We start from the raw sequence: 24,746 nt of genomic DNA on the forward strand, positions 1-24,746 counted from the left end.
CTTCCCCTAATATCTGTCCTATATCTATGACCCCTAAATTTAAAGCCATGTCCCCTTATGTTAGGCTTCTCCATCTGAGGAAAAAGGGTCTCACTGTCCACCCTATCTAATCCTCTGATTATCTTATACGTCTCGATTAAGTCACATCTCAACCTTCTTCTCTCCAAAGAAAACAACCTCCGTTGCCTCAGCCTTTCTTCGTAACACCTCCCTTCCATGCCAGGCAATATCCTAGTAAATCTCCTCTGAACCCTTCCCAAAGCTTCCACATCCGTCCTATAATGTGGTGACCAGAACTGCGTGCAATACTCCAAGTGCGGCCTTACCAGTGTCTTGTATAGCTGAAGCATGATCTCATGGCTCCGAAACTCAATCCCCCTACCAATAAACACCAACACACCATATGCCGCCTTAACAACCCTATCAACCTGGGTGGCAACTTTCAGGGATTTATGCACCTGGACATTGAGATCTCTCTATTCATCCACACTGCCAAGAATTTTACCATGAGCCCAGTACTCTGCATTCCTGCTATTTCTTCCGAAGTGAACTACCTCACACCTATCCGCATTACCTATGTTTCTCTGTAATCCACAACATCGTTTGGCACTATCCACAACTCTGCCTACCTTAGTGTCATCAACAAATTTATTAACCCATCCTTCTCCACCCACATCCAGATCATTTATTAAAATGACAAACAGCAGTGGCCCCAAAACAGATCCTTGCAGCACACCACTGGAAACTCAGCTCCAGAATATTTCTCATCAACCACCACCCTCTGTCTTCTTTCAGCTAGCCAATATCTGATCCAAACCACTAAATCACCTTCAATCCCAAAACTCCGAAGTTTGTGCAGTAGCCTACTGTGTGGAACCTTATCAAATGTCTTACTGAAGTCCATATACACCACATCGACCGCTTTACCATCATCCATCTGCTTTGTCACCTTCTCGCCCTACCCTTCACAAAACCGTGTTGACTATCCCTAATCAAATTATTCCTTTCCAGATGATTATAAATCCTATCTCTTATAACCTTTTCCAACACGTTACCCACAGCCGAAGTAAGGCTCACTGGCCTGTAATTATCAGGATTTTCCCGACTCCCCTCCTTAAGCAAGGGAACAAAATTTGCTATCCTTCAGTCTTCTGGCACTACTCTTGTCAACGGTGATGACATAAAGATCGAAGCCAAAGGCTCTACAATCTCCTCCCTGGCTTCCCAGAGAATCCAAGGATAAATCCCATCAGCCCAGGAGTCTTAACTATTTTCAGATCTTCCAAAATTGCTAAAACCTCCTCTTTGTCAACCTCAATCCCATCAAATCTTGTAGCCTGTATCTCCATTTTCTAACTAACTTTGCCCTTTTCCATGCAAATACTGACAAAAAAATTCATTAAGCGCTTCCCCTATGTCTATAGATTCCACACACAACTTTCCACTATGATCTTTGGCCCTAATCTTACTCTAGTCAATCCTTTTTCCTGATTTACCTATGGAAGGCCTTAGGGTTTTCCTTAATCCCATCTGCCAGCAACGTCTCATGTCCCGTCCTGGCTCTTCTTAGCCCTCTCCTTAGATCTTTTCTGGCTAACTTATAACTCTCAAGCCCCTTATCTGAGCCTTCATGCCTCATCCTCACATCAGCCTTTTTCTTCCTCTTCAACATCTTTAGTAAATCATGGCTCCTTCTTTCAACAACAACCTCCCTGTCTTTCCTTTGCTGCTTTTGAATTTTTTGAGACCTCCCACTTCCGAATCTGTCCATCTGCTCTCGTTGCCCAGCACTTCAAGTTCTATCTCAAGAAACAAAGTAGGAGAAGAAACTAGGTTTACCAAATAGGGAGAAGAAACAGAAGAAAATGGCAAAACCGTAGTTGCTGTTTATGGGATGATGTGGTGGTCAATGAGGTTTATGCACACAGATCATGTGTGTGAACAAATCTCCCATTCTGTGTAGATGTTTTTCACAATGAGTTTAAGTTCTTCAACAGTGAGCCTTCGTTGGAAATATGTTAAAGCCCTGTAGTATACACTTGTCCATATTCTTGCTTATCCTGAAATCTACTGTGATAATTAACATTTATTGAAGTCATGCTGAATACCTGAATGCAAAATTAGCAGGTGATAAGCAGTTCAGAATCGTGAAATCGACCATAGCAAACAAAGTGATCCCCTGAGCTGAGTTGCTGTGTAAGCAGAGTGTGCAGACTGTACCTCTGTCTTCTGGCCCATCTGTAACCTTGCCCATGCAAAGGGATTGGACTGATTCAGACAGAGTGAAACAATGACCCTGATTATATCACGAGAAATTGCAATATAAGAATTTGAACAAAGAACTCTAAATAAAAAGATGATATCACTGAAAGTCAACAGGGAAGCAATTGGGTTGTTGACAATATCTCCACTGGCAGACTCATTTATAGTAAACTTTTCTTCTGGCAAATGTCGTTATCTGTTAACTGCCATCTAAAGGGCCTATTGACCTCCACAGCTAAGATTAGCTGTAAATGACTACCCTCCTAATAATATGTATACCTTAGAATATTAAATACATTATCCCTTGCAAACATGTTCTGCATTTTCCAGACCCACTCTGCAATCTCACTCTGAATGATGGATATTTTACAATTGTTAATACAACATGGCTGCAGGCAAACAACAAAACTTGTCTAAATGGATCCGAAATCTCCATTCCTCACCAGGGTCCGAGTGAGCAATACTGGGAGTAAGTATATTGTTGCAGAGAGCTACACTTATAACCTGCACAGCTCCTCTTGAGATGGTTAGTGAGAAAATGAGAGAGAAGCTGTTTGATTTCAATCATGATGTTACATTATTCTCCTCTTGTATACTAACAGGGATCCTTCTTTATTTTGAATTTCCCTGGTTTCTAGCGCTGCAACTTTTCTTTAGCAGTATTTAAATTGTGTAAACTTATCGATGAAACATTTAATTTCTTGTTTGTTTGAGTTTCTGAGACTGATCTCCCTTTCTCTGTATGATCAATTGAATGTAGTATTGTCTTTAACCCATAGTCCTGATAAATGAGTTAGGGAAATTGGGAGTGACATGATGTTTAATAATATGAAGGAGCTGAATTCACTGGGAGACACTGACTAACCCAGGTAGTTTTAACAGTGCAATGTAAGGCTGTCAATGAAGCACCGTCAGGAACTCCTTCAAACCAAATCAGCCCACAAGAGAAATTACATCAGCATTGACTGTTTTAACAAAAATTAGTAGAATGAGAAAATATAGTTAAAACAATACCAAATTCAGTCTTTTTTTTTAACTCAACCATTGGACACTGGAATATAGTTTTACAAGATGTCAACAATAACTACCCGCATTTTTATAGGGCCTTTTTTAATCTGAATACCAGAAGCAAAACCAAAATATATTACAAGGGCAGAAAGAACAGATAGACTCCACTCGAGCCTAGCGTTCATCATAATCTGATCAATTTCTCATCTGCCTAGCACTAAGAATTGACTTTTTATCCTGAGGCTGGACTCCCAATGTTCTAGATTCTCCAATCAAACAAAACAATGAGTGGGATTTTCTGTTCTCAGAGCGGGTGAAAAGAATGTAGGCAGGTGAACTTGATCGGGTGAGAGGAATAATGTCAGAATTTCTCCCCCTTCCAGTGCTGGCTTAGCTATCTGACCAGCAAGTTATGAGTACAATGGATCACGAGTAAGTCTCAGCACTTTCCTTACATAATACAATGTGTTTATTACATAACAGTAACTATGTACTGATTTCACTAATCCTTAACACATTTTAATACCTATCAGCCAGAGGTAGCAAAGACGTGTGTCTCCATCAGGAGACCAGTTCAGACACCAACTGATTTCCAACCCAGAGTTGTGGGACATCAACAGACCTGGTAGAAATGAGTCCAGCTCAATATTGAGTTGCTGTGCAGCACTATGAGTACTTCTGCAAGGGTCATTCTAAAGCAGACCATAGTGGTATGGACCAGACCAGAATACCTCTGCCATCACCAAAGCATACAGTCAGCAGATAACCTGGACTCTAACTTTTATACTTATTTAAAGGCAAGTGTGAGGTACTGAGTTTCAGATTTGATTTGATTCATCTACTGTAAGACTTTAATCAATACATTCCTTATTCGTATGACACAATTAAAATATGTTTAAAAAGAATTGGCATAGCTTTAACACTATTGAACTACTTAACAAGATAATGTATTATTTAACTATTAATTATCAACTGTTCTAATATAGGAAGCGTCACATAAGCACACACTGGGCAAGGCAATTTAGCAAAACAGTTACAGTTCTCATGTGCTGCCTCTCTCCAGTCCAGCAGAACAAAAAAATGAAATAAACAGTCTGCCCTTTTTTTATTTCTAGAAGGAAATGTCTTGTCTAAGCCTGTAGGAGTAGAGAGCTCAAACTTTTAGCTCAGCAGCAGGAAAAACCTTCTCACACACTGAAAGCAAAACTAAAAACCTTCCTGAGTCTGTGAATCCTGACTCCGCCCACTCATAATTCTTTTATCCAATTTATAGAAAACTTTGCCTGCAACAGACAGGCTATCACCACTGTGGCAACACCTCTCTACAAGAGAAACAGCATAGAATACATCTCTCTTAATGGTACAATACTATCACAATAGGGCTACTGAGGAAGATGCCCAGACCAGCCAAGTACAATGCTGTAGACTCTAAACAGAGTGTCTGACATCATAATTGTTTGCATGTCCTCCACAACCTAACTTTATTAAAAGGTACTTTCTTAGGAGGTGAAGAGATGAAAGGATATGAATGTTTATTTTAGGAGATAGCTGGAAGTGAGGGTGGTATGGTGGCCCAGGAGTGCCCTGACAGATATCAGGAATACCGGCCTATGATCTGATGAGTAATATGAATACCTCCCAGGCTGCATGGTCCTCAGGAAACAAAGCTGCACTGACACATTTCTTTTACTGGTCTGTTTTTGTTACGGACCAGGCTGCTGGAGTGTCACAGAGTCCTCCCATTGACTTGTTCTCATTGGCTGAGAAGCACCTCTTTATGTCCACTGAGGTTATAGTCTGACTTAGTTAAAAATCACACAATGTCAGGTTATAGTCCAACAGGTTTATTTGGAAGCGCTACCTTTCGAAGTGCCACTTCTTCTTCAGGTAGTTCATCACTTGATGAAGAATCAGCGCTTTGAATGCTAATCAATCCTCCACATTCACATTCAAATGTCTTTCTGGCTTCAACAATCAATGCACAGAAGAAGCACCAACAACTTTCAATCATATATACTCTTTATAGCTGTGTCATTAAATCTTTGGTGCCTCCACTCATCATTTCTGCCCAAATGCATCACCTTACATAGAATCCATACAGTGTGGAAACAGTCCATTTGGCCCAACAAGTTCACACCGACCCTCCAAAGAGTAACCCACTCAGATCCATTCCCCTATTACTCTACATTCTCCCTGACTAATGCACCTGACCACCATGGGCAATTTAGCACGGCCAATTCACCTAACCTGCACATCTTTGGGCTGCTACGGGAGGAAACCGGATCACACAGAGGAAACCCATGCAGACACGGAGAATGTGCAAAGTCCACACAGACAGTCGCCCGTGGCTGGAATCAAACCCAGGTCCCTGGCACTGTGAGGCAGTATTGCTAACCACTGAGCCACCGTGCTGCCCTGTCTTTGGATGAAATCCTATTTAACAATTCCTGCCCATTTGTCCAGCCAACTCTTCTCATAGAGATCAGATATTTTTCCTTTTGAGGGATCTTTTTCAGATTTTCTTGAGAGCTACATTTTGATTTTTGGGGGCTGCTTTTTAGTTTTCATTCATCCTCACACCTTTCTTAGGGTGATGTCATTTACTAATATTTTTGACCTCACTCAGAAGCAGAATTTGAAGACTTCTTCAAATCCTCAATAATTGTCACCCATCCATTAGTATGGAGACACTACACCCAATCGTATAACTGGCACAGCAGTGTTTAAATTGGCAGAAGGCAATAGGCAGAAGTTAGAGACAAAAGGTTTTTTTCCCAAAATAACTGACCAGCACTGCAACTCAGAAAACCATTACCCCAAACACACTGTCCACACTGGTGATGTCACAGCTAATATCTTTTCATTGGATATGCTTCAAGTTGGAGGATTTTAACTGGGCAGTAGCTATCCTTTTTACTATATCTTAGACTCAATCTCAGATTTAAATTTAACAATTTATCTAGCACTAATTTTATTCAAGCATCAATTGTTAGTTGGGTATGAGAGCCCTAAACTGCTTCCAGCCTTCTTCTAGAAATGTTTCCTAACTTCACTCCTGAATGTCTTGGCTCTAATTGCAGATTATACTCCTTCGCCTTCAACTTTCTTCACTGACTAATACTTTGTGAGATCTTCAAGTCATGACAAGCACTGTTAATTATTATTTGGGATCTTAGTTCATGAGAAAACATTGCATGTTTATTTGCAACGCAGTCCTTGCAACTCATGTATTCATGGCATGCAAAATGTTTTGAGAAATGATAGAACCAAAATGAAGTTCATCCTTATAAAAGAAATCTATTCAGTATTAAATTGTCCAAATGGTATGGTGTGCAGTAGAATCGCATCCCCGTGCTGTAGCTTTTGAATTTACACAGTCTTAATTTTTTTTATTCATTTGTGGGACTTGGGTGTCACTAGCTGGCCAGCATTGATAGCCCATTCCTGTTTGCCCATGAGAAGGTGGTGGTGACCTACCTTCGTGAATCATTGCAGTCCACTTGCTTTGGGTTGACCCACAATGCCGGTAGGGAGAGAATTCCAGGATTTTGGGAACAGTGGGTATATTTCCGAGTCAGAGTGGTGAGTGGCTTGGAGGGGAACTTGCAGATAGTAGTGTTTCCAAACACCTGCTGCAGTAGTCCTTCTAGATGGAAACGATCATGGGTTTGGAAGGTGCTGTCTAAGGATCTTAGGTGAATTTCTGCAGTGCATCTTGTAGATAGTACACACTGCTGCTACTGAGCGCTGGGGTTGAAGGGATTGAATGTTTGTAGATGTGGTGCCAATCAAGTGGGTTGCTTTGTACTGGATGGTGTCAAGCTTGAACGTTGTTGGAGCTGCCCCCATTTAGGCAAGTGGAGAGTATTACTCCACACTCCTGACTTGTGCGTTGTAGATGGTGGGTAGACTTTGGGATCTCAGGAAGTGAGTTACTTGCTGCAGTATCCTTCGTTTCTGACCTACTTTTGTAGCCACTGGTGTTTATGTCATGAGTCTAGTTGAGTTTCTGGTCAATGGTAACCCCAAGGATTTTGACAGTGGGGCATTCATTGATGGTAATACAGTTGAATGTCAAGGGCGGTGGTTAGAGTGTTTCTTACTGGTGATGGTCATTGTCTGGCATTTGTGTGGCATGAATGTTACTTGCCACTTGTTGGCCCAAGCCTGCATATTGTCCAGATCTTGTTGCATTTGAGCACAGACTGCTTCAGAATCTGAAGAGTTGCGAATGGTGCTGAACACTCTGTCATCATCGACGAACACCCGCACTTCTGACCTTATGACAGAGGGAAGGTCTTTGATGAAGCAGCTGAAGATAGTTGGGCCTTGGACACTACCCTGAGGTACTCCTGCAGAGATGTCCTGGAGCTGAGATGACTGACCCTCCACAACCACAAGTATCTTCCTTTGTGCCAGGTATGACTTGAACCAATGGAGTGTTTGCCCCCAGAAACCCATTGATTCCAGTTTTGACAGGGCTCCTTGATGCCATACTCTGTCAAATGCGACCTTGATGTCAAGGTCTGTCACTCTCACCTCATCTTAAACTGAAGACTTCATATTCATTTGCAAGTAATTCATTGTCTCAGAGTTTTCCTGACCACCAGTAAATTCAGTTGACAAGACTTAAAGCTGTTCTCTTTCCTTCACAGCCTCTTCTCTTCCTCACCTTCTTTTCCTCGTAGCCTTTGCATTTTAGCCTTTCTCTCCCAGCAACCATTCTCCCCCTAGTAGCCTCTAACACCAGCAACTACATATTCTTTTCCCCACAACACCATCTCGTTATGGCAGCCTTGTTACCATTAAGCTCTTCTCACTACCGCTCTCCTCTGGCAGTCTCTGTCCCCACACGAACATCTCTCCCAAACGTCTCACAATGCCACCAGTGTGGTGCTGACACTGGCATGCCCCCATTCACTTTTCTACTGCTTACTGCTCCTGCAATCACAGGCTGTTTCTCTTCCACATTTCTGCACTAATCAGCCTAACAGGAGTAAGCATAGTTTCTTTTCCATTACTAGTCACTCCCATGATTGAATTCTCCAGGGATTTTTGGGCCGTTCAGCGTGAAGTCGCAAATGAAATCTGTGCATTTAGAACTCTTCTATGTGAAGTTGCAGGGAATTTCTTCTATTGTCACTGCTCACCAATCCTTAAAGTCTGGTTTCCTGAGCAAAATTTGAAATTCCACTCTGTATAACAAGGTCAAACTATTTCGACAGAAAGCAAGTAAAATAGTGGATCTAGCACTGACCCTTTGGGAACACCACTGTATATTTTCTTCACTTTGATAAATAACCAATTGCCATAATTTGCTGTTTTCTGCATTTAAACCATTTTTTAAGCCCAATTGGACATTGGTCCTCCTATTCCATGAGCTTCAGTTTTGTTAATGAGCTTTTTTGTGTCAAATACATTTCTAAAATCGATATGGACAATGTATATTGGATTTCCTTCACCAACATTATCCATTATTTCATTAAAATTATCAATTAAATTAGTCACGTTACCTCTACCATTTAAAGTTATGCTGTCTGTTCTCCATCCATGGTAACGTGCCACTCTGATCTCCATGAGCACTTCACTTGTACACCAACCTTTTCTGTGGCATAACTGAGTACCGTTGAAAATCCAAGAGAACCATACTGAGTGATTCTTCACTATCTATTCTACTCTTTACATCCTCGAAAGACGAATAAATTCATTGGATACGATTTTCATTTCGTAAAGTCATGCTGACATTTTCTGATCATATTATTAGTTTGTAAAGCACTGTTACGTTTTCCTTGATAATACGTTAAAACATTTTGCCATCAATTGATGTCAGCTGCCTGGTTGGCCAGTCACCATTTTCTCTTTCCCATCTTTCTTGAAAAGCCATGGTACATTTGCTAATTTGCAGTTCACTGATACCATTCTAAACTATAGCAGATTCTGAAAAATATTCACTCATTGGTCCATTATTTCTGTAGATACTTCTTTTCAGACTAGGATGTACTCTGTTGGGTCCTGGGGATTTATTGGCTTTCTGTCACTTCGGTTTCTCCAGTACTTTTTCACTGCTGATATTAATTACCTTAATTTCCTTATTATTATTAATTCCTTGGTTATTCTCTATTTCTTGCCTTGCCTTGATACAGCATGATATACTGGTGATCTGCAACTATCACAATATGTTCGCTCCTATAACATAAAGATGAGACGAGGGTGATGTAGTACTGAAGTTTTCAATGACCATGTCCCTTAATGGTATGTCACACATTGATGTTACCCTTTCTCCAAAGAAAAAGAAATCTCAAACCGATATACAGTACTGCTTTATATTGGTACTTGTTATCCATTATAAAAATATACAGAAACAGTTTTAAAATGTTAATAATTGAAACTTCTTGGAGGTTTGACAACTCCGCCTAATCTGGTGATTGTATACCCATCAGCTGAGGTATAATTGCTCTCAGCTGACAATTTGATTTTCTTGCAAAAAATGCTGTCACTTAGTATCATTGGACAATCATCATCCTTCTTTGCCAGTAACCAGGTATCCATGACTAGATTTCTGACTCACACTCTCTGTTTGGGCTTGTAATTGTGGTAGTCCTCGATCTGCTTGCTGGTCATGGATCTCTTTCATTCTCCTTTTGATATTGAAAAACATCTTGAGTCTCTAAATAACTGGATAGCTGGTTGTTAGGCAAGATTGTTCACAATTACCTTTCAAACACAAGTTATGCAATGGATGGATGTCCTTCTCCATCGGTGTTACACAAAAATGTGTCAGTGCAATGCGACAGCTTGTTTTGATATTCAAATTCGATGGACATGGATTTTGCATTGTGTACCATTTGTAATGCAAGATGGTTTCAGCATGGATAGTCGGATGACAGTGTAATGTGAGTCACTCCTCTTTCAGCACAAACATCTGAGAATGGTCAGGCAAAGAATTGTAATCCATTGTGAGATAGTACCCAGTTTAATATTGTTATAAGGCAGAGGTTGATCCTACTCTTCAGCAACTTCTAGTGGTTAAATAAAATAAATCCCTAACAGTCACTTTAAAATCAACAAGTAACAATTCTATTTATCTAACTCTAACAATGAACAAATTAACTAAACTATTAACAAACTGAATAAATCCCTTCTGATTGCTATTACCAAATAAAGCAAGATTGTATGTTATGCTGTTCCAATAAATACAAGTCCTTCATATAACAAAAAAAAAAATTAGTCTCAAAATTACAGCCAGATTACATATCTTCCAGAATGTTATGTGCCTCTCCTATCGATTCTTCCATCAGAAATACCTTATTCTGTCTTTGGTACTGTTATTATTTAGATGGTGCTTTCTCTAGTACATAGATGACTGTTAGAGCCAATCTTTAGAGCTGAGGGCTGTTAGCTCTGTTGGATGGAGGGGTTTTTTGTCCAACTGCCCCCTTTTATACCTGTGATGACATATCAATATTCCTTACAATAGGATTGGTCGTACGTTGTCAAAACCATCAGATTTAAATTTAATAGGTTTTGGTCTCTAAGTGCCTGGTTCAAACTGATTGGCTAATTCAAAAACCTGTTATTTTTGTGAAAACTGCTGCTTGACCTGCTAACTGTACCACATTTCGATAGAAATACTTCAGTCTGGGATCTCTGTGCACTTGTCTTTTAAATCTGTAAGCACAGAAAAAAACACCATCTTTTAAAGGGACCAAGCAATGCTTTCCCCATTTTACAATTCTACAATTTCTAATTCTAACTTCCTGTTTTCCAATCCACAACTACTCTACCCAACTTCCCACAGCTATGTCAAACAAACTGAAAATCGCAGGCGTTATTTCAGTGATGATTGCACTCACTGTGTTACCAATTCATTAAACAATAAGAAATTTGGAGGAGCTATCAGTCATGAGGGTGTAATCTTCCCTGTGCACTGTAATTCATTGTTCCTTGAAAGTGGAGTTGCAGATAGATACAATAATGAAGAAGGCGTTTGGTAAGCTTGCCTTTATTGGTCAGTGCAATGAGTATAGAGGTTGGGACACCATGTTGCGGCTGCACAGGACATTGGTTTGGTTACTTTTGGTTCAATTCTAGTTTCTCTGCTATAGGAAATATGTTGTGTAACTTGTAAATCTTTTCTGAACATTTTCAAAGATGTTGCCAGGGTTTGAGTATTAGGGAGAGGCTGAATAAGCTGCGGCTATTTTCCCTGGAGTGTTGGCGGCTGAGGGGTGACTCTATAGAAGTTTATAAAATCATGAGGGACATGGATAGGATGAATAGCCAAGGTCTTTTCCATGGACTGGGCGAGTCCAAAACTCGAGGACATAGGTTTAAGGTGAGAGGAGAAATATTTGAAAGGGTCCGAAGGGGCCACTTTTTCACACAGAGGATGATGCAATTCTGGAACGAGCTGTCAGAGGAAGTGGTAGAAGCTGGTACAGTGACAACATTTAAAAGGCATCTGGAGGGGTGTATGAATAGGAAGAGTTTACAGGGATATGGGCCAAATGCTGCCAAAGGGACTAGATTATATAGGATATCTGGTCAATATGGATGAGTTGAACTGAACAGTCTGTTTTCGTGCTCTACCATTCTATGACTCTGATTCTACAAGTAAGTCAGTTGCAATTATTCTCCAAGGAGTGAAAGAAACATTGTGTAAATGACAAGGTCATCTGCATTGCTAGGATTGATATGTTTTACATTCAGCATGCGTCTACATGAGTTGCTGGGTATCCTTATTCAACCCAAGCGAGTATCTGTTTGATGAAAGAGTGAGGGCAAAGGTGACATGGTGGAGGTCAGGTCTCTGATCAGCCACAACCTGATTCAATGGCAGGACAGGCTCAAAAAGTTAAATAGTCTCTCCATGTTCCTGTGTCCCTCTCCCTGTTCATGGTCAGAAGTCAATGAATCATTGTTATGAATATCTTCAAATCAAATTAGAACCCCAGGAATGTCATCAATGCTCACAGTGTAAACAAAACCTTGAAAGACCCTTGTGATGCGTTGGTAGTGTCCCTTCATTTGTGTCAGGAGGTCTGTTCCAAAGATATGCCAATGGGCTGAGGAGTGGCAGGTGGAGTTTAATTTAGATAAATATGAGGTGCTGCCTTTTGGAAAAGCATATCAAAGCAGGACTTTATACCTTAATGACTCAGACCTTAATGATAAGGTCCTAGGGAGTGTTGCTGAAGAAAGAAATCTTGGAGTGCAGGTTCATTGCTAATTTAAAAAGTAGAGTCACAGGTAGATAGGATAGTGAGGAAGGCATTTGGCATGCTTTTTTTCATTGATCAGGGCATTGAGTATAGGAGTTGGGAGGTCATGTTGCGGCTGTACAGGACATTGGTTAGGCCACCTTTGGAATACTATGTGCAGTTTTCGCCTCCTTTCTATCGGAAGGATGTTGTGGAACTTGAAATGGTTCAGAAAAGATTTACAAGGCTGTTGCCGGGGTTGGAGGATTTGAACTACAGGGAGAGGCTGAATAGGCTGGGGCTGTTTTCCCCAGACCAGTGGAGGCTGAGGGGTGACCTTATAGATTTTTATAAAATCATGAGGGGTATGGATAGGATAAATAGACAAAGTCTTTTCCCTGGGGTCAGGGAATCCAGAACTAGAGGTCATAGGTTTAGGGGGAAAGGAGAAAGATATAAAAGGGACGTAAGGGGCAAACATTTTACGCAGAGGGTGGTACGTGTATGGAATGAGGTGCCAGAGGAAGTGGTGGAGGCTGGTACAATTGCAGCATTTAAAAGACATCTGGATGGGTACATGAATAGGAAGGGTTTAGAGGGGTATGGGCCAAGTGCTGGCAAATGGGACTAGATTAGGTTAGGATATCTGAGTAGGACTGAAGAGTGTGTTTCCGTGCTGTACTTCTCTATGACTCTAACAGTTTAATTAGAAAATATTGATACAAAATCCTGTTAGCTAGAAAATTTCTATGTGCAATGAACTTTGACCTTATACAAACCGTCTTCTATTATTATTTTGTTCAGTAAAGTGGTTTTACGCCGTACAAGTTCAATGGATGAGACTGGGGAGATAGTCTGGTATTTAGCCCTCTGTCTGCTTCTGGCCTGGCTAATAATTGGAGGAGCGTTATCCAAAGGAATCAAATCTTCAGGAAAGGTAAATGATTGGTGATGAATTGAGTTATAGCTAGTGACAAAGTACAGATGTCTGTAAGAATAAAACAAGAATTTATAAATCATTTGTGAAATGGCTGGTTTATTTCCCGGGTGGTGTTAACAGTGTCTGCATGGGAAATGCGAGATCCATAACTCATCAAAACTTCAGGCCTGAGCGAGATCTGCAGATCTGTCTCTTGAGGAAAACAACAGCAATTTCCCCATACCCCTGCAATGTCTTTCTCATTCTAAGGGTTTCGGTCACTGCTACAGGGACTCTGGGGGAATTTTGTATACCTCATGTATGTTTTGAACCCTGATCGTTTGGCCAAAAGTACAAATCTTTGTACATACCATCCACTTTAAACTTGAAATCAAACATGTTGTAATGTAAACTTACTGTATAGCAATATAGAACAACATACCTGTGACGGTACATGCACAGCTTCATGTGTTTGCTTACACCATTTTCTCCCCTTGCACTCCTGTTGGTGGTAGGGTTGGTGGGAACAGTCTCTGACATAGCAACTACAATAGCACATTGATTAAACAAAATGGATTACAATCTCTCCAAAATCTCGCTCCTGTAACATAGACTCACAACCTTGGATTAAAACCTTACCCTTAGAAATACAACTTTTACGTGAGTATATACAGTAACTTAGAAAAATAATGTACGATTTGAATTTAGTTACAATACATATCTCCGTTTCAAATTTGTACTTCATCTAATTATTGTTCCTCTAATTCTATACTATTTGATTCTCTGCATTGATTAAAATTCTATTGCCTTAATATTTGGTTAAGTTGAATGCTTTAAATGGGGAATATGGAATACCGAACAATTTATTCTCCGTGTTCAGGTGGTTTATTTCACTGCGACATTACCTTATGTGATTCTGACCGTACTCCTGATCCGAGGGCTTACCCTGGAGGGAGCCTCTAAAGGAATTGAGTTCTATATCGGAAGCCATTCAGACTTCTCCACATTGGCAGACGCTCAGGTGTGTAAACCAGAATAATCCATAGAATTTCAGCTGTGATTTTGAGTCAAGCTCCGATTTTCAATATTTTCCTGCGTAACAAAGGTAATCATTTTGAAGAGCGATGTGCTATCGTTATGTCCCTGCTCAAATATGGGAAAAGAAAAACAGAACTTTTGTGAAACTGACCCGCCTGCAGTGGGACTGTCAACAGTGAAGTGGGTTTGGCTGTGACTTTGATTCAGCCATGCCATTAACATCAGTGGTTGGGTGTGATCAAATTACCTGCCTTTACATTTGCTGAAGCGACAACGATAGTCCCAAATTTGTTTCATTGAAAATATAAGAGGGAGATTTTTTGAATTGAATTGAAAAAAGGGCTCGATTTGAAATGAAACAATTAGAGAAATTACATGATATGCATGAAAATCTCAGTGATTAAGCTCTTCAAGACTTCTTTGGCCATTTGCTCTTCCAAATGGATATGAGTCTTCAGGTGAAGGATATGAACAGAGTAGGTGATGAGCAAAGTATGTGACCGAAATAAAAATTGTATTATCTGTCGGAATGTTTGTGTTGAGGGAGTGGGAGTGGGGTCAGTGGATTTATATTGGAGTACCTTGTGGCTTCTCACACACTAATTAGTTGAATGACGCCAATGGCTGTATATCAGGCCTCTCTGGGAATGCCATAAATGGGTGAGAGGCGCTCTGGCCATTTAGGTCTCCTGCTTCTAAATTTCCTGGTCCTCCAAGGATACTGGATGGTCAGCGACTTCTTCCTTCCTATCTTGTACCAGATGACAATCCTGGACACCATTGTTTGTGAATACTGAACAGCAGCTGCAGATTTATCCAGGGACCTGAATCACGTCTTTACTAATTAAACGTTTGGCTTGATAATTGTCTTTATGTTTGTGTGATACTTGTAACTTTCCGCTGCATCAGTCTCGAGGTTAATCATGGATATTATATCCATATCCTTGGAAGCTTGATCTTATCTCCAAAGAACCATCCACAATTTTGTATTGTTGCAGTTCTTTGGGCATAATAGTGCTGAATGAGCAAGGGAAGCTGCCAAAATGTCACTGAATGATATGCATGAATGCCTTCCTGTGATCACATGCCAGTTGAACATTCATGGAGTGGAATACCTAGAAATTGTAAAAAATTACAGTTGAATCTGAGGATGTCTTGAATGCCACATGTATATTGTCCGTGGGTCCATGTACCAGCCGTGGCAATGAATTTCTATGTCCAATGGCCTTATTAGCATCAATGTGGGTATAAGGGGCAGCCTTGGCAAACAGCAAAGATATGCCACAGTGGTCTGACTTGCTCAAGGTACTATTTATCTGTCATATCAAGGAAGCTAATCCTCCACTTGTACACCTTGTGCCAGGTGTATGTCCTCTTTGAAACTAGGTCTCTGTCTCCATCATCTTTTTGTGATGGAAAGGCATGTGGCTGTGGAGAAGATTGCTGTGTTTCTCCTTGTGCTGTTGGCATTAGTATCTCTCCTGTTCCTCATCAGAGGTTTGTAGGGAGAAACAATCAAAGTTCCTGAAATGAATTTGGCAGTGAGTATAAGACAGGTATACAATATACTGTTTAACAGAGATACTAATTAGCAGTGGAAAATTCATTCAGTTAGCCCCCCATTAAGTTGGAGAATAAACCCATTCCAGGCTTTTTGTGGTTAATGCAAGTTTACACGTGCAATAAGCTTCAGTGTGATTTCCTGATGCTGACTTTTTTTTTCCTTTATTTTATAGGTCTGGAAAGATGCTGCGATACAAATTTTCTTTTCTTTGTCAGTGGGTTCTGGAACTTTAATAGCACTGTCATCCTACAACAAATTCCACAACAATTGTTACCAAGACGCCATTGTTGTCTGTGTTGTTAATTGTGGTACGAGTGTGTTTGCTGGATTTGTCATCTTCTCCATCCTTGGGCATATGGCTCATGTCCAAGGCAAACCTGTTTCTGAGGTTGCCCAGTCAGGTAAATGCAGTGTCCACTTTGCTATCTTCTGTTAAAATATTTCCAAACTTTCCAAACATAAAGCTGGGCGGCAAAGGTAGCCTAGTTGAGGAATTCATGGAATGATGTCAGGATAGTTTTTTAGAACAACAAGTTTGGAAACCAACAAAAGAGCAAGCTGTACCAGACCTGGTATTGTGCAACAAGAAAGGATTAATGCCTCGTCTCGTAGTAAAGCTGCTCCAAGCTAGCATTTTATATTCAGCTCGAGGTGCAGAAGTGAGTGCAAGATATTATAATAAGCTTAAATGCGGACAATTACGATGGCAGGAAAACAGCTGTCTAAATTGAATTGGAAAACTTGATTGAAGTGTGTAATTCAATTGAGTCACAGAAGCAGCTATATAGTGGGATTTTCAGAATAGACAGAAGATATAAATTCTAAAGAGAAATAGCAATTCCAAGGGACAGTCCCACTATTCGTGGTTAACTAGAAACATTAAGCAGCATCAAAGTTAAAGAAAAAGAATATAATTGTGGGTAGAAAGTTGGCAGGTCAGAAAATTTGGCAGAATATAAGGTACAGCAAAGAATGATTTTAAAAAATTCACAAGGTAGAATTAGAATTGTAAAGAGAGATACATAAAGGTTTAATATAAATATAAAAGATAAAATATAAAGATTTTAAAATATTATATATATTTAAAAAAGAAAAGTTAACAGGCTGAGCATTGGGCATATAGAATGCGAGTCTGGAGAATTAATCATTGAAAATAAAGAGATGGCAAATCAGTAACACTCCAGAAGGAGCAATACATCTGGGAATGGAAAGGAGGGAGGAACTCAGGATAAACACAAAAACCTGAGAAGTAGAAATGAGCAAATTGTTGCAGTGTGATCTGACAAATTTGAGTGCTGAATGACTTTATCCTTGTGGCAAGTGACGTAGTCGATGCATTTACTTTAATATCCCAAAACTCTCTTGATGCAGGAAAAATGTGATTCAATTGGAGAAAAGCAAATGGACCTGCTTTATTAAAAAAAGGGAGGGAGAAAGAAGGCAGGAGTATACAGGTCAATTAACTTAACATGTATCTTGGGGATTAAACTATGATTAAATAAATTATATTGGAGCATTTAGATAAATTTCAGATTATGATGAAGATTCAACATGCAATTTTGGCAGCAAGAAGGTGACTCCCAGCTTTTAGCTGTAACAAAGAAAGGTAAAACAGCTTCCACATCTAGCTGCAAGACACCAGCAACAACTGCTACTGAAAAACTAGAACTAAAAATTCTTGGTCCTGCAGAAGCTTGATCTTACCCATTCACACTGCTTCTATTGTTCCAACTCTTAAAAAGAAAAAGGCTTCACAAGCTGTTTACTTTATTGCTTGGAAACTCTGTCTCAAATTTTTTTCACAAAAAAAACAACAGGACAAAACATACCTCTTAAACCATAGTGTCGTCGTACTTTGTCTCTGAAAAAAATGAATCATCAATACATAAAGTTGGCTTCATTTTTAAAAACCTTTAGTATTATACTATTAGTACACTATAATACATATACATTACACTGACTCTAAGCATGCAAAGATGCCTTACCACAGTCCATTTCATTCCATTTTGTCCCGCCATCAAACACCTCAGTCCTTCACAAAGCCGTGACAATGCGTCGGCAATTACATTCTCTCTTCCTGCCATGTGAATATTTTTCAAGTTGAATGCTGCAAGAATAAGCTCCATCTCGTACATTTACCCTTAATATTTTCCAGAATCTTTAAGGGGATATGATCAGTATATATACTTGTCTCAGATGGATTACCAGCAATATGAATGTTGAAATGTTGATGTGGACTTGTTGGGCCAAATGGCCTGTTTCCTCACTTTAGAGAATTTAAGATTATATAAAGTGAGGTTAGAGAGTCCAGTGAGAAGTGGTGAAGTGATGACAGGAGCAATAAAGTAATTCTCAGTTCCAGAGATACACTTTATCCCTGGTAATCATCTAGCTGGATCACAGGTGGGTGTGATGCCTACTGTGGTTGAAAAGCCGGTGGAAAATCAGGCAACTAAAGTGTTAAAGGATGTATGCTGAAAATGTGTTGCTGGAAAAGCGCAGCAGGTCAGGCAGCATCCAAGGAACAGGAGAATTGACATTTCGGGCATAAGCCCTTCTTCAGGAATGAAGAAAGTGTGTCCAGCAGGCTAAGATAAAAGGTAGGGAGGAGGGACTTGGGGGAGGGGCGTTGGAATTGCGATAGGTGGAGGGAAGTCAAGGTGAGGGTGATAGGCCGGAGTGGTGTGGGGCGGAGAGGTCAGGAAGAAGATTGCAGGTTAGGAAGGCGGTGCTGAGTTGTATATCCTGCAATTTCTCCCAACTGTGATAACAGGTCACAAAGCCATAAGTGGAAACAGAGAGGAATCAAAGAGTAAAGAGATGGAAGTGGATTTTCAATGATCAAAAACTATATTTGATCAAATGGCTGATCAAAAAAACAAGAACAGGTGAAGGTCAAATTGGATATTTTAAATTGAGAGAAATTAGCTGGATTACGACAGAAAAATGGTAAACTAAAGCAGTTGTATCGAAAGCTATATACAGAAAAAGAATGAGTTTATCCCAGAATATTACTATTATAAACATGAAACTTTGATGAGGAAATGGAGATGATAGCAAATCCAGCCAGATGACAAATGGGCAGAAGCTCATCAAGTTCTATTACCAGCAGATTATAGAAAGGAAGGTAGCAGGTAACACACAAATTACCAGGATGTGGGCATTTGGGGGTAAGGAAAACTCAATTCAAAATACAAAAACATTTTTATTGGCCTGGACTGTATTTGGAACATAGTTGACTTTTGCCAGACATGTGGAAAACCACAGGCAGTGATAAAACCAGCAACCTTATTCCCCATTCCCTCATTTGTGAAACCTTTTACAGATGTTTTAATTGATTGCTTAGGATCCCTACCGAAATGAAATATGGGAATCGGTATTTGTTGACCATAATGGATGTGTCTACTCAATTTCCAAAAGCCAATCCATTATGCAGTATCATGTCTAAAAGGATTATGGAAGAGTTACTCAACTTGTTTTACAAGATACAGACTACCCACAGAAATACAATCGGAAAAAGGTTCAAATTTTACATCAAAATTATTCAAGAATGTTATGAATAACTTTGGAACAAAAAACTTCAAATCCACTGCACACCATCCAGAGTCACAGGGAACATTAGAACCACGTTGGGGGCTAAGAGTCATGACTATCCAGATAACTGGGATAAAGAAATTCCAGTTGCACTGTTTTTCAAATAGAAATGCGCCAAATGAAACTACCAAATTCTGGCCATTTAAGTTAGATTTCTGGCAAGAAGTGAGAGGATTACTGAAATTAAGGAGAAATTGGGGAGTCAGAGTTCAGAGACCACATATGTGTCAAATTTCATGGGAAGATTAAAGTGAGTGAATGAATTGGCCAGACAGCATTTTAAAGTAACACAGCATGTGATGAAACAGGAAGCAGACAAAAAAAATTGAAAAGTCGCAATTTTGCCAGCAGAGATAAAATGTTGGTGTTACACCCAGGTGAATGTTTAAAGGCACAACATTTGGTCAGCCTTAACAAATCAAAAGTAAATAGAGTCAGGTGAATTATTTAATAAGAATACTAGATTGGAAGGAATCTCACACTGTGTATCATGAGAATATGTTCAAAAGGTATTTTGATAGGCAAGAAAAGCAAAAGGAAAATGTGTTACTGGTTACAACACAGAGTGAAGACATTCCTCAAATTATATTGGACAATGAGGAAGTTCTCAAAAATTGGAATATGTTAATGAGTTACCTTCCCGAGGAATACTGAAATAAGAGTTATTATAATCGTACAACACTCTCTTCTCACCATGAATTCCACATATTACTACTGCTTCTGGCAGTATTCCTTCTGAATCACATATCTCTTCATCTCTCACAATCAAAGGTGGACTTGCTCCTGTATCTCTTGAAATCTGAATTTCTTTTCCTGCTCTTGTTGGGATACATGAGTTAAACCTTACCATGCAAATTCATTCTTTAAAGAGATCTGGCACTTCCTTCTCAACCAACTCTTGATTTGGTTGTAAATTCTTTACATTTTATTAGCCTCCACTGTGTTTTCCTTTACCACTTCAACAAAATTCACTGGCTTGTCCTGTTTTCCCACATCTGTCTTCTCAGTGCATTTTCTAAATCACCAAAACCGTGACCTAATGTGGCCTACTTTATTACAGTGAAAACTCCTGAGCTTTTTTACTTCTCTTTCCCCCTCATGGGTCTCCTTTTTACCTTCTGGTAAACTATCTTTACCCTCTTCAATGTTATCTGCTTTTCCTTTACCACCTGAGGATTTCTCTTTTCCCTAATTTAGATTGAAATTGATATTGGAAGCTAAACATTGATTTATGAATCAGCTCATAATCGTTTCCCATTTGTGCTGCTAACCTGCCAGTCTTAACTCTCTGCTTTTTGACATGAGTTCTCACTACTTCAGGAAGTAAATTTTTGAACTCCTCCAAAATAATCATCTCTTGAAGCACATCATTTGTTTGATCTATTTTCATTGCCGTTATCCACTTTTCAAAATTGCTTTTTTTGGTCCTTTCAAACTCTGAATGTTTGGCCAAGTTTCTTCCCTCGATTCCTAAAACGTTGTCTTTATGCTTCTGGTACTAGCTCGTGTGCATTTAAGATGGCTTTTTTCACCTCATTGTACTCCCCAGGTGCCTTCTCTGATAGTGATTCAAATACCTCATTGGCTGTACCTACCAACTGTGTTTAGATCAATAATGCCATTTCAAATGTTGAAACACTTTCTCAAATGAAATGTAAAAGGCTTCTACATCCTTATCGTCAAATTTAGACAACACGTGGACATACTTAAACAGATCCCCCACTGGGCCTTTGGCTACAATGGGATTGCTCTCCGTCACTGTCCTCTTCACAAATCCTACCTTTCAATTCTACCTCCACCATTTTAAGTTGACTTTGAGTTTTCAGTTCCAACCTCTGAAGTTCAAAAACTCTCTCTTTCTCTCTTTCTTCTCTCTGTTTGTCCCTTTCATTGCTCTGGCTTTCCTTTCCTTTTCCTTTTGTTCTGCTTTTAATCATATTTCAAAAGTGTTTCATTTCTTTTTCTCTTTCTTTTTGTTTTGCCTCTAACTCAAGCTGCTTCCTTTCCAATTGAATTTTGCCATTTCAGTGGCATTCCTGGCAACTGTAAGTGCTGTGCGATTGCCACACTTTTTTCCCTTTCCCCACAGATGCAGGCAACCCAAGTTCTAGGTTGTTTGCTCATTGCCTTGATCACTTTCTGTAAAACTCCCAAAGTGACTTCTTGCACCCCCAGGATACTCTTAGTAACTGAAAGAGCCATTACTATACAAAGCATCCTGTATTTAAATCAATCAAATGCAACACCTGAAATTAAAAAACCAACACTCACCATTGTTTTTTAATCCAATAATCCTGAATCAAATTATCTTAAACCCAATTAGAGATTTTAATCCTGACAGGCACCCTCATTTTGTTATGGGCCAGACCAAACCCCGTCAAAATATTAAGAAAATAGCTTAGACCTTGACGCTTCCCTTATTTTAAAGGCAAGTGCCAGATGTTGCGTTCTGGATGTAATTTGATTGGTCAAACTACCTGTCTTGAAGCAAAGCACACTTTATTCATACACTATCATTAAAATATAACAAAAGAAAGAAGTAATTGGAATAACTAAACTCTATTGGAAAACTTAACAGAATAATAGATTAATTAACTACTAAACAGTAACTGTGCCAATATAGTAATGTCCCATAAACATACCGTTGGCAAAGGCGAATTCAATAAAATAGATTGTCTCATGCAATTCTAGCAGCAAGAAGTGAAACCCCAGCTGTTAGCTGTAACAGAGAGAGGAGAAACAGCTTCAGGACCCCAACAACTGCTATTAGTAAAGTAAAACTAGAAGTCCTGGCTCTGTGGGAGCTTGACCCACCCATTTAGGCTACTTCTGTTGTTCCAACTGTTAAAAATACTCATGGCTTCAGTAGTTGTTTACTTTCTTGGCTTTAAGGAAACTGCTGTGTACATCTGTCTCAACCTTTCTTCAGAAAAGAAAACAGAACAAAATGCATTTCTTAAAGTATCATCACAATAAATAGCAAAATGAGCTGAGAAGGGGACATAAGGAGGCCATAAAAAGATATACATAAGATATACATAGGTAAAGATGTGACAAATGGAGTGTAATGTCAGAAAATGCTGTGTTGACAGGAAGAATACAAAGGAAACATCTCATTTGACTAGTGAAGTAGTTCTGAGTTCTAAAATGCGGAGGTATTTTGCTGTCTTACTGCATGAATCACAAAAACAGCTGATATGCAGACTTAGCATGGAAGGAGCAAAGCTTATAGAAGGTTATAGTTTATTGTAGGGGGGTTATTGAATGTAAAAGGGGGTAGGTTATAGTTCAGTTATGTAGGGCATTAGCAAGATTGCCTGTGTACAGGCAACTTATTTAAGGAGGAAGTAAGTGCATTGGAAGCAGTGCAGAGTAAGCTTATCAGTCTAATACCGGGAATGTGTAAGATAAAGCGATTGGTCGGGCTAGGCTTGTATCTGTTGGACTGACACAGTTAAGATCCCAACGGGTCTTCATGGAAGAAATTAGAACTAAGTATTAGAAATAAAGGTATTAGAAATAACCCCGACCTCACTATCAAACCAGCAGACAAGGGAGGCACGATGGTAGTTTGGCGCACTGATAAAAACTGGACACCCCGTGCTGGCCTCTTACCCGCCCTCGATCTCTTCATAGCCAACTGCCGCCGCAACATTAACCACCTCAACCTGTCCACCCTCTTACCCACTCCAACCTCTCACCCTCGCAACGTGCAGCCCTCCACTCCCTCCGCTCCAACTCAGTATCTTTACTCAGCGAGTCGTGAGTTCATGGAATGCCCTGCCAGTAGCAGTGGTGGACTCTCCCTCATTATGGGCATTTAAGCGGGCATTGGATAGGCATATGGAGGATAGTGGGCTAGTGTAGGTTAGGTGGGCTTGGATCGGCGCAACATCGAGGGCCGAAGGGCCTGTACTGCGCTGTATTCTTCAATGTTATATGTTCTAACCCCAACCTCACTATCAAACCAGCAGACAAGGGAGGTGCGGTGGTAGTTTGGCGCACCGATAAGAAGTCCCTCCTCCCTACCTTTTATCTTGGCCTGCTTGGCACACCTTCCTCATTCCTGAAAAAGGGCTTATGCCCAAAACGTCGATGCTCCTGCTCCTTGGTTGCTGCCTGACCTGCTGCGCTTTTCCAGCAACACATTTTTCAGTTCTGATCTCCAGCATCTGCAGTCCTCACTTTCTCCGAAATAAAGGGATACCCATTTAAAATATGTGTTTTATTTCACTCTCGCAGAAGATTGAGAGTCTTTGGAACTCTCTTCATGAATACCTGATGGAGACAATGTCTTTCCATATTTTCTAAGGTGAAGTTCAATAGATTCTTGTTAAGCAGTGGATGAAAGGTATGTCGATTTGAGGTTACAGACTGATCTAGTTGAATGGTGGAGATGGGTCACAGTGCAGAGTGGATGACTCCTGCACCTTTTTCAAATGTTCCAATTTCACCAAACCACAATCTCTCTATTCTGTTGGCAAAGTCTGGATCCAATAGTTATTGCTGCAGAATAATATATACTGACTTTTACAAATTAGTGGAGATTGGTTCTGAAGAGGTTTGGAGTTCCATTAAATATTGTGACGTCTTACAATAATTTTTTTTTTAAAGTTAGTTAATTGAACTTCCAACTGAGAGGATATAATCTCAGAGTTAAAATGTTTTGAGTTGTGGATTCGGGTGGTTTGTAGGTGGGTATTGTGCAGGTCTCAGATTAACCAAATTCTTTTGGTCAAGGTTGCAATGAAGATTTGTTAGTAAAGCAACAATAGCCATTGAATGCTTCAGGCATAAATGGATCGAAACCAACATTGATAAATGATAATATGATCTGATCTTCAAAATACATCAATACAAACAATTTGCACATTTTAGTTCTTAAGCTCAGTGTGATAGCTCTGGCTCTCTAGGCTCCCAAAATGGTGAAAGGAGTTACAAGTTTCGCAAGAGCATTATAAAGTTGGAAGGGAAATTGTAGAGACATAGAGGTGTACAGCACGGAAACAGACCCTTCAGTCTAATTCATCCATGCCGACCAGATATCCCAATCCAATCTAGTCCCACCTGCCAGCACCCAACTCCTATCCCTCCAAACCTTTCCTATTCATATACCCATCCAAATGCCTCTTAATTGTTGCAATTGTACCAGCCTCCACCA

The 24,746-nt window shown here is 39.8% G+C and overlaps 1 protein-coding gene across 1 annotated transcript in view; it reads left to right on the forward strand.

The window, feature by feature from the left end:
• LOC122557084 (sodium- and chloride-dependent neutral and basic amino acid transporter B(0+)-like) overlaps positions 1–24,746 on the forward strand; it is a 174,881-nt gene that overhangs the window by 136,840 nt on the left and 13,295 nt on the right. Inside the window, exons 2-5 of the mRNA XM_043704379.1 lie at positions 2,593–2,731; positions 13,275–13,407; positions 14,270–14,410; positions 16,164–16,392. Coding sequence (XP_043560314.1) covers positions 2,593–2,731; positions 13,275–13,407; positions 14,270–14,410; positions 16,164–16,392 — 642 coding nt within the window. The remainder of the gene's footprint in view (positions 1–2,592; positions 2,732–13,274; positions 13,408–14,269; positions 14,411–16,163; positions 16,393–24,746) is intronic.

The sequence above is a fragment of the Chiloscyllium plagiosum genome, chromosome 15, assembly GCF_004010195.1.
Source record: "Chiloscyllium plagiosum isolate BGI_BamShark_2017 chromosome 15, ASM401019v2, whole genome shotgun sequence".
Taxonomy (NCBI): domain Eukaryota; kingdom Metazoa; phylum Chordata; class Chondrichthyes; order Orectolobiformes; family Hemiscylliidae; genus Chiloscyllium; species Chiloscyllium plagiosum.